Source organism: Neoarius graeffei, chromosome 18, assembly GCF_027579695.1.
Source record: "Neoarius graeffei isolate fNeoGra1 chromosome 18, fNeoGra1.pri, whole genome shotgun sequence".
NCBI lineage: Eukaryota > Metazoa > Chordata > Actinopteri > Siluriformes > Ariidae > Neoarius > Neoarius graeffei.
In genome coordinates, this window is record NC_083586.1 from 65924551 (window position 1) to 65938916 (window position 14366).

The 14366-nt window shown below is 39.9% G+C and overlaps 1 protein-coding gene across 2 annotated transcripts; it reads right to left on the bottom strand.

Moving 5' to 3' along the window:
* Positions 1 to 1012: 1012 nt before the first annotated feature.
* LOC132866837 (polymeric immunoglobulin receptor-like) lies at positions 1013 to 13744 on the bottom strand. Of its 2 annotated transcripts, XR_009650631.1 has the most exons (8): positions 13648 to 13744; positions 12751 to 13068; positions 10482 to 10824; positions 4056 to 4172; positions 3877 to 3963; positions 2365 to 2405; positions 1985 to 2269; positions 1013 to 1047 (listed from the first exon to the last, which is right to left on the bottom strand). XR_009650631.1 is itself a non-coding variant. In XM_060899613.1 (7 exons), the coding sequence occupies exons 1-6, from the start codon at positions 13685 to 13687 to the stop codon at positions 2366 to 2368; spliced, it is 945 nt and encodes a 314-aa protein (XP_060755596.1). In that variant the 5' UTR covers positions 13688 to 13744; the 3' UTR covers positions 1903 to 2269; position 2365. The 2 variants fall into 2 exon arrangements, 1 of the variants encoding a protein (XP_060755596.1); XM_060899613.1 differs by lacking the exon at positions 1013 to 1047 and having other exon boundaries at positions 1903 to 2269.
* Positions 13745 to 14366: the final 622 nt, after the last annotated feature.

The following is a 14366-nucleotide window of genomic DNA, read 5'->3' on the forward strand; positions in this document are numbered from 1 at the left end:
TTTGACAAACTCAAATCTACTATTTTAAAACATGAAAAACATTTTATTTTTTTTACTTGGAAGGTTTTTCACCTGTAGGTCTTTTTTTTCAGAAATGATCTACGATGTAACGCAATTTTAGGGCACGTCCTGGTGAAATGCACCTTCACCTCTTTTGTAAATGTGACAGGCTTGTAGTACTCGAGTCCGACTCATGCCCTAATTTTAAGGACTCATGACTTGACTTGGACTTGAGCACTGATGACTTGGACTTAGACTCATGCATTAATTACATTCGGACTCATAAATTGGAGATGAGGACTAGGATTTTTTTTCTTTATTTTTTGTAACACACCATAATAATTTGCCATATGATATTTATATCTACATTGATTTTTATACTGTCACAACATGCTGTCACAATTTGTGAACATTAATGAAGAGATTGCCTGCAGGTTAGCCAGAGCCAGCTCTGCCTTTGGCAGACTCCAGGACAAGGTGTGGGAAAGGAGAGGAATCACCCTACAAACCAAGCTCAAAGTGTACTGAGCATTCCTTCTTTGCTGTATGCCTGTGGAACCTGGACAGTATACAGTTGGCATGCCAGGCACCTGAACTCATTCCACATAAGATGCCTCAGAAAGCTGCTGCACATCAGATGACAGGACAGAAGTGTCAGATACAGAGGTCCTCCAGAGGGCTGAGATGGAGATGCGTTCATGTGATGCTCAAGTGCTCCCAACTCAGATGGGCAGGTCATGTGTGCCGTATGGCCGATGAGTGCCTCCCAAAGAGACTGCTGTACTGCAAGCTGAAAGAAGGCAAGCACTTTCATGGAGGACAAAGGAAGTGCTACAAAGACACTCTGAAGGCTTCCCTTAAGTGGTGCAAGATCAATCCTGATTCCTGGGAGGACGCTGCACAAGATCGATCCACCTGGCGCACTCAGATCCAGTCTGGAGTAGCGGGATATGAAGAGAGATGAGTGGAGGAGCAGAAGCAGAAATGCCAGCAGCAGAAGAGCAGAGCCAGTGCCACCTCTCAGTCTGGCTTACCCCCGGCAACCACCTGTCCTCAGCACAATAAACACTTTAAAGTCAGGATTGGTCTGATCAGCCATCTTCATACCCACAACAATTCCCAGTGATACATGAAGCTGTGGTTGTCTTTGCTTGCGAAGGACGAACAACAATTTTTTAACTAATTTTGTGCAAGAGAATGCACATTCACCTGTTCATGCATCATGTTTAGGAACAAACTAACATTAATGGCGCTAAAATGCCTGGAGAGACGCCCCTAGGATTGTTCACTTTGCTTATACAGACTTCTCTTGCAGTGGGGAAAAATGCCCTGCTATGTGTTCCATATGTAGAAGAACTATCGAGGAGACGATGGGGACAACCTCGAACCTCAATCACCATTTGGTAAGACTCCACCCAGAGAAGGAAGTGACATGCTATGTTCATTGCCCTGTTGATCGTGGGCGGGGCTTGCTGAGTGATGAACTAGCTAGTGTTAACCCTCTCTCATGTTATTTGCCCCGTTGATAGTGGGCGGGACTTGCTGAGCAATGAACAAGCTTTTTATCTGTAGCCTGTTAACTAAAATGGGGCAGTGGAGCAGGAACGTTAGTCCAACACAGTAGCAGAGACGCTTTCACATAAAGGCAGCAACAGACACTGTCACATGTTCTCGGACTCGACTCGAAATTTTCTTTAATGACTTGGACTTGAACACTGGGGACTCGAGACTGGACTCGGACTCGAGTTTTAGTGACTCAACTACAACACTGACGTGATCATGTGTAAAGTACTGTATATGATTTTGTAATTAAAGGAAGGAGACAGTTGTGTTTTATTAAAAGTCTAACAATATTACAAGCTCAAAGGCAAAGACAGATCTATTACAGTGTGTGTAGTAACATCTCAAATAGATTACAAACAAACATGATGAATGAAGAACTCTCTACATCCAGCAATGTTAACAGTATCATAGTCACGCTCACTACTGTGCACGTTGGATTTTCACCAGATTTCACAACCGGCAGCAGAGCAGCACTGACTGAGGAGTCAGAGAGAACTCTGGGTAACTAAACCATGGAGCCGACATGCTGATCAAGAGGATCTGATGGAAGTTGTGCTGTAGTATAAACAGTATGCGTCGAATCAGTGGGGATTGTGAGAAATCCACTGTTGGCATAAACAGCATGTGTTGAATCAACAGGGATTGTGGGTAATTGAACGCTGGAGAAAAGCATGTTAGACAGGCGTCTGGTGCCAGCAGAGGGAACCTGAGAGCACGGATTTCAACAGATATTAAAGTTTCACTCTTGAGCATCTCGCTCATTCTTGTCGTGAATTTGGTTAAAACACAATCCTAACTCACCTCATGGATGGTTCTTGGGATGGGGAGAACAGGATCCATCCCTGTTTAAAAAAAATGCATGTTACTGTGGAGTTATTAGAGGTTAATTAATTACAGGCAATACAGACAAATCACTGCAGGTTGTGTTTCCAGTCCCATGAATACATTTACACCTGAACATTTATATCTTTGAAAACAATTATGACATCTCATCTCATTATCTCTAGCCGCTTTATTCTGTTCCAATTATGACGTTTTTGATATTAATGTATGGAGTTAAGGTTTAGGCACAGTTGGAGGTTTTTTGGTTGGTTGGTTGGTTGGTTGGTTGGTTGGTTTTTGTTTGTTTGTTTTTTTCTATCCCAATCCTGACCCATGTTGGTGATTTCACAACTCTGATACTTGATTTGGTGACTTTAGACCGAAAGTGTAGCACATTATACTTATCCAGGGCCGAGTGAGTTGGACCCAAAAATTCAGTTTAAATCTGATGTACATTCTGAACATATAAACAGGTTGAATATACTGTGTCTCACCCACAAAAAACACAGACACTCCCAAATTATGCTTTTACCAATTTAAAGTTTTACAGTGTCTTACATAAGTATTCATCCCCTTAAAACTATTCAGCATTTACTTCCTTTACATGAAGCATTACATCCTGGAACTGAGATGGATTTGGAACTGGGATTACTGTCACATTTTTAGCTGGCTAATGAAGAATTAAAAATCTTTAGCACAAGGTTACAGCTGTGAGTTTATTGCTTTATGTTGCCTTCTAGTCAAATAACAGAACAATGTTGTCAGTAATAACACAGAAAATCTAAGTTCAGAGCAGCCTCCAAATATGGCCACTATGGACTACAATTTCCAAGCGCCATAGTGCTTCTCCTCTCCAGAGTACTAGATCACGCCTGTTTCCCATTTCCCAATAATCAGCTCCTCTATATAAGCACTCCAAACATAAACTCACCTTGCGAAGTATTGCTCAGTGTTTCCCCACCTGACTGTTCCAAACTGTTGTTTCCTCGGTCCAGTATTCCTGTGACTTTAACCTCGTTTCTGTTTATTTCCAATCTTGACCTTTGCCTAGTCTCTGATAAACTGATAGTACATCGACCGACCTTTGCCTGACCCTGACTTTGTCTTTTGGATCACGATTTGGATTTGGCTGACAGTTTGTGATGCACCTGCTCTCCCCTGCACCTGCATCTGTAAGTGCCTGCACCCTGATAAATGTTTTCAAATGTTTAAATTCAAATATGCTCCACAAGACAGTTTGAATCTAGAGCACAGATTCTAATTCCATATCGAGAGCTGCAAATGAAGCTGGCACTTCAACTGCATGATAAAAGACATCTGTATCCTGTCTTAACATTAAGCGACTTTTGATTAGAGTATCTAATCTAATCTATACCAAGAGCATGTGATATACAGGTGGATCGAGAAGTGGTCCTAAATCACCTACATAACTGAACACTGTAAAAAACTTGATGGTGATGTGTGCAGTGTGTGCAGTGTGAGATTTATTACTCCTCCAGAAAATCACAGTGAGAAATGTGATCAGAAGAACCAGAAGAACTGCCAGAATTACAGACACAGTGATGAAACCTGGAGATCCTGGAAGAGAAACATGGTTGTAAATCAGTGAGTCAATCACCTTTACATGTACTCTGATCTGTGTGATGTATGATGTAGGTTTAAACATTCACCAGTCAGAAGAGAAGTTGGTGAAGGATGGGGTGTTGATTTGTTTGTATTTGTGAGAAGTGGATATGTGTTTGTTGATGATGGCGATGAAGGTCGTTGTGAAACAGGAACACATGAATCTAAAGTGGAAAGGCATTGAGAGGGATGACCGATATGACAAAAATATTATATCATGATAAATATAAAATTATTTTTAACTATGATGATGTATTAGAGACATTGTCGTAAAAAAAAGCACTGGGGGAGGAGGGAAATGTTCTGACAAAAAAAAAAACAGATTTTCCAAGATTAAAGTCACAAATTTATGAGAAACAAAACTCCAAAAAATAGTGTGGGGTTCTGTCAAAGAAGCACATTGACTACAAAGACTGCATTTCCTCTAACTCTCGGCTCAGCGTAAGAGAAATTTGGGTAAATGAGGAAAAATCCACACACTGAAAGTAAGAGAAAACTTCTCTTACAGAACAACGAAACATTTATAAATAGCTAAGACAAAGAAAAGGACACGGATAAACGCATCTATGTGCTTTATACTGTACATTCCTCTCCCATTGCATCCAGGAAGTGCAATAATCACATGCTTCCTGGCTGCAATGCATTTTGGGAAATATAGTTGAAATTCTCTTCACATTCTATTGTTTTATATTCTATCCACAGTCACTGGATACGAGCAATCGTGCACTCTGATTGGCTACTCTACTACTAGGATATCAGCTCATATACCATGAGTAGAGAAAAACAAAATGGAAGAACACATCAAGTCAGATATATCAAGCATTTAAAAGAAAGAGAAATGGCTAAAAGAATATAGTTGTTATAGCCCAGTCAGTAGCAGTAATGCACCTTTATGGCGATTTGCCGACTGCCAAAAAACCCTAAAGAAGAAGAAGAAAATGATGGTGTAGGGGTACATGTTGCTGAACCAACCGAGGAGGAAATAAAAACTCTACTCGAAAACAAAACCCCAAAAAATATTTAAAAAAATAAAAGCAACAAAATATGGAATAAAACTATTTGATGGTAAGAACGTATCTTTATTTATTTTTCAAGAATTATTATCACATTTTTCACAAATTGCTCCTGTCATTTCGCCAGTTTGTTTACATTGTAAGTGGAAATGATTTTGTCAGACGTTTTGTATAAAGATTTTATTTATCAAATTTGCAAAAAATTAAAATGCTCCGTTTCTCAAAATCCAGTGACTGTGGATAGAATAAAACAGTTATTCCACTCAATCTCGGTGCTACACGCCTCATCAGCTCGTGTACGACTCGATTTCGTGGAATAACTGTTAAATATTGCATCATCAAGGAGGAAAGACTTTATTTCCTGTTACTCTCAGCTCAGTTGTGGTGTCTGCGGTTTGAGGACATTGATCCAAACTTGCAAATTGAAGTGATCTGGTTCCTAAACAAAACAAATAAAAACAACCCGCTATTGTTCCAAGTTTTGTTTCTTGTAAATTTGTGACGTTTTCTCTCGAATTTCTGACTTTATATTCTCAGAAAGTATGCAAGTTTTTTTTTTTTTTTTGGTAAATTTCTGACTTTAATCTCGAAAATTCTGAGTTTATACTTGGAACTTTACCCCCTACCCCAGCTCTTTTTTTTTTTAACCTGAAATGTTCTGAATACACCGTCACGGCTAACAAACTGCCAGTAAAGCAATGTTGCATTTAAACACAGTGCTGTTGTGTTCTGGATTCTGACTGGTTTCTCTAACAGCAGCTCTGATAGGAGTCCAGCTGCAAGTCACAGGTTTATATGAATGCACTCATTCTGATACTTTATCATTTCTGTCATAACAGCTCGTTACACGGTGTGTAAAAATGTGTGTATTCATTGATACGGTGATGTTTTCTGTGAAGAGGTGAAGCTGGAGCTTTGTTTTCTGACATCTTCAGGACGGAGGAGCTTATACCGGTACTTTGTGGTTTCTCGATAACATGACAAGGTGCACTTTTGTTGTTTTTTTGGTCAAACTTCAAGACTGAGAAAGAGGCTGGTGCGGGAATGTGGTCATAAACTAATAAAAGTTTGATGAAACTGTTTTAGATATACTGGTGGAGGAAAATAATCCACTTCTGTGTGGTAACTAACACTGTGTGTAGGGCCGCGTCACACCACAGGGATGGATCCAGACCAAGAATCTGACAGATGCACATTTGCAGAAATATTTTCACAAATTTTACCAGATCACTATGGATTTTCACAGGGTCGTAGAGCATACTGAGCCCTTTCAGAAGAGGGCAGCCATGGCCTGCTACCACCGCAGCTCGGCCCATTATTCGCGCCTGAACCCCCCGCAAGTGCGCAGCTCACCGAAAACTTTAATATGAGCCCTGGCTCCCGCTGCACACACGCCAGGATTTAAAAATTCATAACTCGACCACCGAAAGTCCTAGCCCCTCCAAACTTTACTGGCACTTCCCACTCCCCGAGACCTTTTGAAACAGCCCAGACTCGGCCTGGTACGACTGTGGCTTGGCCTGTTGCGGTGAATTTTGAATTTCAACCTCTTTTTGGACCATTTTATTGGTTTGACCTAGATTCATTGTCTCAGGTCACACTGTACAAAGCATCATGAAAATACAGGTAACGAGGTCAGGGAAGCATCACTGCTTACCACAGGTATCTGATCCTGATCCATTAGTCTGTTGGTTGAGCGTAGCTATAACCCATGTAGCCGGCTAGTGGTAAAGTAAACAATTACTCCATGTCCGATGTCAAATGGTGCACATATATTTCTGACTGATGCACGTGTATCGGATGCATCGGTCTGGATCTGTCACTGCACCACCCTACTGTTGATTATTTTCTAATAACAGCACGCTGGTTTTATCCCATACTTAAAAAAAATATATAGTATAAAATTCAGTATTGCAATACCAGTGATGTGCGTGAACGAGTTCAAAAGAACGCGTTCACTGAACACGCTCATTTTTTCATGAACTTTGAACTGAACGCAACACATGTTTTAATAAAGAACTTGAACGTGAATTTGTTCACATTATGTGTCATGAACGGCAGACATCACTGTAAATGAACGTTGGAATTTGTTTTCCCTTGATAACTCGAGTGGCATTTGTTTTCTCTTTTGAAACTCAACGAGAGAAAGTCTCCCCCTCCTGTATTCCCGCAGCCGGTGCCGCTCAAATCATGTATCACACCGGACAGAAATGGCTTTGACATTGTGTGCGCAATGCATTGCGGGGAACGTAGTGTCCGGCCGAGAATAGTTGATTAACATACTGGCTTCCGCACTACGTTACCCATGAAGAATTGCAGCAGGGCGGGGTAGGCGTAGCAGGCAACGATGAGAGCGAGGAGGAGAATGGGCTGGAGCGAGAGAAGGAGTGTGTGAGAGACCAATGACGAGAGTGAGAGAAAGCGCTGCAATTAAAAAAAAAAAGCTAGTGGAAGTGATGGCACGGAGAGCACAGATACTGATTATGAACATTTAAGACAAAAAACTCTTTGGACTGACCTGAGCAGAGAAGTATTCAGGGGTGGGGGTATGTGTGTGTGTGTGTCCTCAGAAGTTGCTTCAACATTTGACTACAGTGATTTGAATAGACTTTAATTCAACTCTAAACTAAGTTCCTTGTCAGAGTTGTGTCAAATTTGAGCTAATATATAAATGCAGTTCTAAGCTATAACTAGGGACATGGTGGTTATTATACAGTAGTACAGTAGGTAGTATACATTGTAGGGGGTCATTTTAGTTCATGGATACTGTACGCATGCTGTGTGTGTGTGTGTCAGTTTTCAGTTTGTACCAGTGTAACCATGTTCCTGTTTTGAACAGATAGACCACGTCCCCAACACTGAATAGAAATGGTCACCAAATACTGTTTGAAAGTTACCTAAAGTTAACCTAGTTACCTAAAGTTGCATTAAGTTATCTTACAGTTACATCTTAAAATCACTCTATCAACCATAAAGATATGCAGTTTCCTTAAAAATAAAGTTTTTTGTGCCTTTGAGCATCTTGTAACAGTTTTGCCTTCATTGCCTTCATTCAAGAGTTTTGCTCATTTCATACACACACACACACACATATTATATAATATATATCAAATAATTAATATATATGTATATTAAACTATATATTATTTACGTCTTTAATTAAATGCTGGTATATTTCATTGCACTAAGTATAGAACTGGTCTACCTTGTCTGTACTGTTGCATGTTTCATCACCTGGTAAGAAACCCACAATTGCAGTGTCATGAGCAAATGTCTACAGTGAACAGTTTCAGAGAACATATAGTGATTTTCTAGCTCGTGGTCTGAAAAATATTTTTATTTTCATATCTCACCAAAAAGTAAAATGAACTGAACTTTGAACTAGTTCAGAATTAAAATTGTGAACTTTGAACGTGAACTGTTCACTTTGAGCATGTATGAACTGAACTTGAACTAGTTCAGAAAAGGTGTGAACTGGCACAACACTGTGCAATACTAACAGTATCTCAGAAAACAATATTCTTGTAGATATGAAGCTTGCTTTAGTATGTATTATGTGTTTTTCTTGTTTAAAAACAAAACTGCACATCACACAACCTGACTATTTAATCTCTGTCTGTCTCTCTCTCTCTCTCTCTCTCTCACACACACACACACACACACACACACACACACACACACACACACACACACACGGGTAATTTCTGTTAGTTAAAACACTCATCATAGGGGAAATAAAGTTGCTAATTCAGGCTCCTTTCAGTTCTTCATTTAAACACTATTTATACATGTGATAAATCATATGGGCGGAGGAGATTACTGAACCATGTGCAGAACAGAGAAACTGAATTGATTTTGCCCACAAACTCATACACACCATCAGATAATGCTCTATACTTAATATCAATTATCTAAATCTGTGGTGAGTTAATTCACTTTTGCAGCCATGTTTGTATGACCCCAATTCAGAGAAAGTTGGGACGGTGTGCTGAAACTGAAATTAAAACTGAAAGCATCGGTTTGTAAATGATCTTTGACCTGTATTGGACTTAAAACAATATAACAGCACATTATTTAATATTTTACCTTTTTCAAAATAAACACATTTAAATTTTGATTCTTGCAACACATTTCAATAAAGTTGTTACAGTAAAGCGTTTCCCACTTTATAATGTTCCCGTTCCTTCTCCCAACACTTCAGAGATGTTTATGGACTGAAGACTCCAAGTGATGAAGGGTTTCAGGTGTTATTTTTGTCCCGTTCTTCCTGTAAACAGGTCTTAAGGTGTGGAACAGTACAGGGTCGTCTCTGTCATATTTTTCATTTCTAAATTCTCCACACATTCTCTATTGGGGACAGAGGGGACACGCCCTCTTCTTCCACAGCCATGCCGTTGTAACGTGTGCAGAATGTGGTTTTGCATCGTCTTGTTGAAATCTCCCTGGAAAAGACGTCGGCTTGAAGGCAGCAGATGTTGCTCCAAAATCTCAGTGTACTTTTCTGCATTAATGCTCCATCACAGAAGTGTAAGGTGCCTTTACCAAGGGCACTGACCCAACACCATACCATGACACACCCTGGCTTTTGGACTTGTTCCTGGTAACAGTCTGGATGGTTCATTTCCTCTTTGGGCTGGAGCACATGGAATACTGATTCATCTGACCACAATACCCGTTCCCACTGGTATCCTAGATGCCTCCGAGCCCAGAGAAGTCGACGGCGCTTCTGGACACAGTTAACATAAGGCTTCCTTTTTACACAGTAAAGTTTTAACTGTTGTTTGTGGATGTAACTCTGTATTGTAGCTTGACAAAGGTTTTCCAAAGTAATCCCGAGCCCATGTGGTTCTATCAGCTGTAGATGAATGAGGTTTCTTAATGCAGTGAGGGATCAGAACTCACAGGGGTTCAGATTAGGCTGGAGCCCTTTACACACTGAAATTCCTCCAGATTCCTTGAATCGTTTAATGATATTCTGAACTGTAGGGGGTGAAATATCCAAATCCCTTCCTGTCTTTCTTTGAGGAAAATTGTTTTTAAACTTTTCAATATTTTTCTCATACATTTGTTGACAAACTGAAGATCCTCAGCCCATTTTTACTCTTCAAGGACTCAGCCTTTCCTGGATACTGATTTTGTCCCAAATCATGATTACAGTCACCTGTTTCAAATCACATCATTATTTAATTGTCATACCTCATTACTCGCCCTAAATTGCCCCCGTCCCAACTGGTTTTGGAATGTGTTGCAGAACTGAAACGCAGGAATGGATGTATATTAACAAATGAAATGAAGTTAACCAACACACAAAACATGAAATATCTTGGGTTCATTCTGTCTGCAATGAAATACAAGTCAAAGTACATTTACAAATTACTGCTTTCTTTCTTTGCATTTTCTACACCGTCCCAACGTTTTCTGATCTGGAGTTGTCAATATTTTTTCTTCAGTTGTACTCACTCACGGGTGACCATGTTGATGCGTGTGAGATAGATCTTGTATCCGTGTTCAGATCCTCCGTCTGCTTCAACGCCACACCAGTATTCACCAGAGTCCTGTGCTCTCACCTGCTTCATGATCACCGTGAACACTTTCTTTGCTCGGTCATCATACTGAGAGATTTTCTCCTCCTTTACAGCTTTTCTACTTTCTTCAACAGATGTTTTATAAGCACAAATGCGACTGTGCAACACCTTGCAGAAAAACTTGGGGTTACTCCGGTAGGAGTTTGGGTACTGACAGGTGATGTTCATATCTTTTCCTACCAGAACATTCTTATTGATGGTCTTTTCATAGGAGGGATCTGTCAATCAAAACAGAATGATCAGAACAGTGTGTATACAGTAATGCACTGATGGAGGTGGGATTGACTCCAGCTCACCTGCAACCCACAATGGATAAGCGATATAGAAAATGAATGAATGAATAAACACTTAAAAAGAAACTTCCACCCTGAGACACACTGAAATATTTGGGATGTGATTAGTGATTCTGGTGTTAATTTGTTAGGTGCTGATGTACTTTTTGTTATTTCATGAGAAGATAATGGTTTTGTGTTACTCTGATGTCACAGGGGATGTTGTTGTTGTTGTTGTTGCTAGCATCACAATGATATTTAGTAGGAATATAAAAAAAATCTCAAACATTAAGTCAGGGATAATGGTTAGGTTTTGCATAATTTATTTTTACTCACTATCAGTGACTGACATTGAGATCATTTATGATAATCCTTTGCCATTTGTGAGAAATCCAGCATCAAAATCAAGCAAACATTTCAGTTTTCAGTTTAGTGCTTAATTATAGTAAGATAGCTAATCCTAGCACTGGCGGTCTAGCGGTATAATAAATAAATCATATAAATTTACAAGCAGAATGTTAACAACAGTATGAAATGCTAATGAAATATCATTAAAGTCAAACTATGTCTTCTGATTATAGGCATCTAATAAGAGATGTAGCCTGCTCTTTAAATGTCAAAACATGTTGTGCGTTCCCTTGGAAATGTGGTGAGTGTGATATCTGTTTATTTCTGTAATATCTCACAAAATATCAGGCCATTCTGTGGCTGGGAAGTTATTTAATTTGAGGGGATTAACTCTTTACGTCTTAATGACGACATATGACGCCTTGTCTAAAACCTTGTCTTTAGACTTTTTTTCTTGTAAATATGTTCTAAGGGTGAACAGTATATACATATATAAGGGTGGCTGTAGCAACTGCTTTAAGGGATAAAGAGTTCAAGCAAATAATGTGCATGAAATCGCTCGCTTGGTGCAGTCAAGCAGACAGAGGAAGTCCGTGTGCGCATGCGCAGGTTTACCTTCTTCTTTTGGGTTTTACAGCAGCTGGCATCCACAGTGTCGCATTACTGCCATCTACAGGTTTCCCTTTGAGCGTGCACTGACAGTTCCATCATTCTGTCGCTAAACGAACAGCTGATCACGCCGAGGTGCTCGCTGAGCGCCCATATTTATTAGTTTGGTCCTGCGTTTCCTTTCCTTCGTATATAACATAACGTCTTTTCTTCTTGCTTTCTTTACATTACTGTCATCGGTCTTTCACATTTCATTCGCACACTCACGTCCTCCATTTTTCTCTCCTGTTTCAAATTTGTTTCCCACAATGCCTTGCATGAACAGCAAAAGCCCACCACATGATGTGTGATGTAGTATCTTGAATTGCATCATGGTGAAGCAGGAAAAAATAGCGGAGAATTTAGGGACACGTGGCTCGAAAGTCATTACTTGCTCTGTTTAAAAAAAAAAACGTATAAATTTGGAAGTCTGTGATTCGAATTCAGTAGCTTTTGGTCACTAAACAAAAATAACTGTGTGTTGGGGGAAAATTCTTTTTATGACCTACACTTGAAAAATCTGAAAGGCAGTACAGCTTTTAAGTCCTGACATGTAATGCAGCTATATGACATGGCGTTACAGCAAATACCTGGCTTGACTAGATACTTGGCTCAAAAGATACGAGATGATGAGCATGATGACCTTAATGGCAGTATTAGCATGAAACATTGAAGCTTTGGCAGCTGATGTGTTTGTCAGTTAAAGTACATCAATAATCAGTGAAGAATTTCATTACAATATAAATCTTGGATGCTCTCAAAGATCATATTAATTATAAAGATTAACAAGCAGGGTGGAGTTTTCCTTCAAGTTCGACAGAAAAGCAGGTTTACAGCATGGTTCTTCTGCTAAATGATATTTTAAGACCCCATCACCTTCAATGTTGAGGTTCACTACAGTGTAGGTTTGATCAGAGCTGCCAACAGCACATCGATATGTTCCAGTGTCCTCCACAGTTAGTTCTCTGATCAACACGCTGAAGAATCCCTTCTGTTTGGTGTCTTGAATCGAGAACCTGCCCTTATGGATCCATTCCTTGTGAGCTTCTGTGTTTATTTGTGACAGACACCTGTGCTGTGTTCCCATCTTACAGAAGGATTTGGTTTTGGTTTTGTGTTCATCTTCATATTTGCACTTGATGTTGATTCCTCCACCTGTGTAGGCAGTCACTGTAGTCGTGGCCAAAGTCCTGACTAAAAACATGTTCAACTCATTAACAAAAGGCACATCAACATAATGGGAGCTTGTACTAGTAATAAGAGAAGACTCTTAAGGCTCCCAAATGTCTTCCTCCTGTTTTTTCCACCTAACCATACAAAGGTAGTGATATTTTGACCAGTGATTGTTTTTCTTTAGTTGACTGACCGAAGTTAATTGATTCATTGATCTTGATCATGGTCAGGGTGGTGGTGGATCCAGAGCCTATCGATCATTCATAGCTAGGGGCAATTTCTCTTAGCCAGCCAACCTCCCAGCATGGTTTTGGGAGGTTAGTGGAAACTGGAGAACCTGAAGGAACCCCACAAAGATAGATGGAGAATGTGAACTGTAACCTGAGCTCAGGAGAGACTTTGGGAACCTGGAGCTCTGAGGTGCCAATGCTACAGACTGCACCACCATGACACCCTGGCACAAATTGATACATGAAGTCTTGCTGTACCTTCTAATTATTTAAAACACACACATTGTCTGCATGTGTGTATGTATTACAAAATAATTTTCTAAAGACACTGCTGCTAATAATGATGAATATTATGAAATGAATTCCTTACCTGTGTTCAGGCAGAGGATGAAGATGTGGAGGGTCTTCATAATGAATTTATAAATGTATTAAAGGAGCTGTTATTTTATAAGTTATCACTGTGCACACTTGCGTCTGTCACTGTGCTACCTTTATCTTTTACATCTTGAGCAAAAAGTCATGAAAATGCCCACTTCCTCTTTTTGAGTCAGCAGAAAAGAGATACAAATATTTAGCATTAAATTCCTTCCTGTTAGCTGTTAATGGGGTGATACACACGCTCATACTGATCAACCACTTGTGCAGCTGTTATTATTGTTTGCACTCACCCATGATATTTTATAATAGACTGTATTTTCAAAAATATGAACAAATTTGTCATTTAAATCGCAGCAACACTGATGAAGAATAAATGAACTCCCGCTGCCATTTTGTTGCTATTTTGAAAAAATCAAAACAAAAAAGGAGTAAATTGGGCAAAGGGATTTTTGCCCCCCACCAAAAAAAAAAAAGAGTCCATGGACCAGGTTTCCAAGATACAGAGACCGGATGCTGCTTCTGATTTGTACAAGTATGTTTGTTTTAGGGGGCGGCACGGTGGTGTAGTGGTTAGCACTGTCGCCTCACAGCAAGAAGGTTCTGGGTTCGAGCCCAGAGGCCAATGAAGGCCTTTCTGTGTGGAGTTTGCATGTTCTCCCCTTGTCCACGTGGGTTTCCTCCGGGTGCTCCGGTTTCCCCCACAGTCCAAAG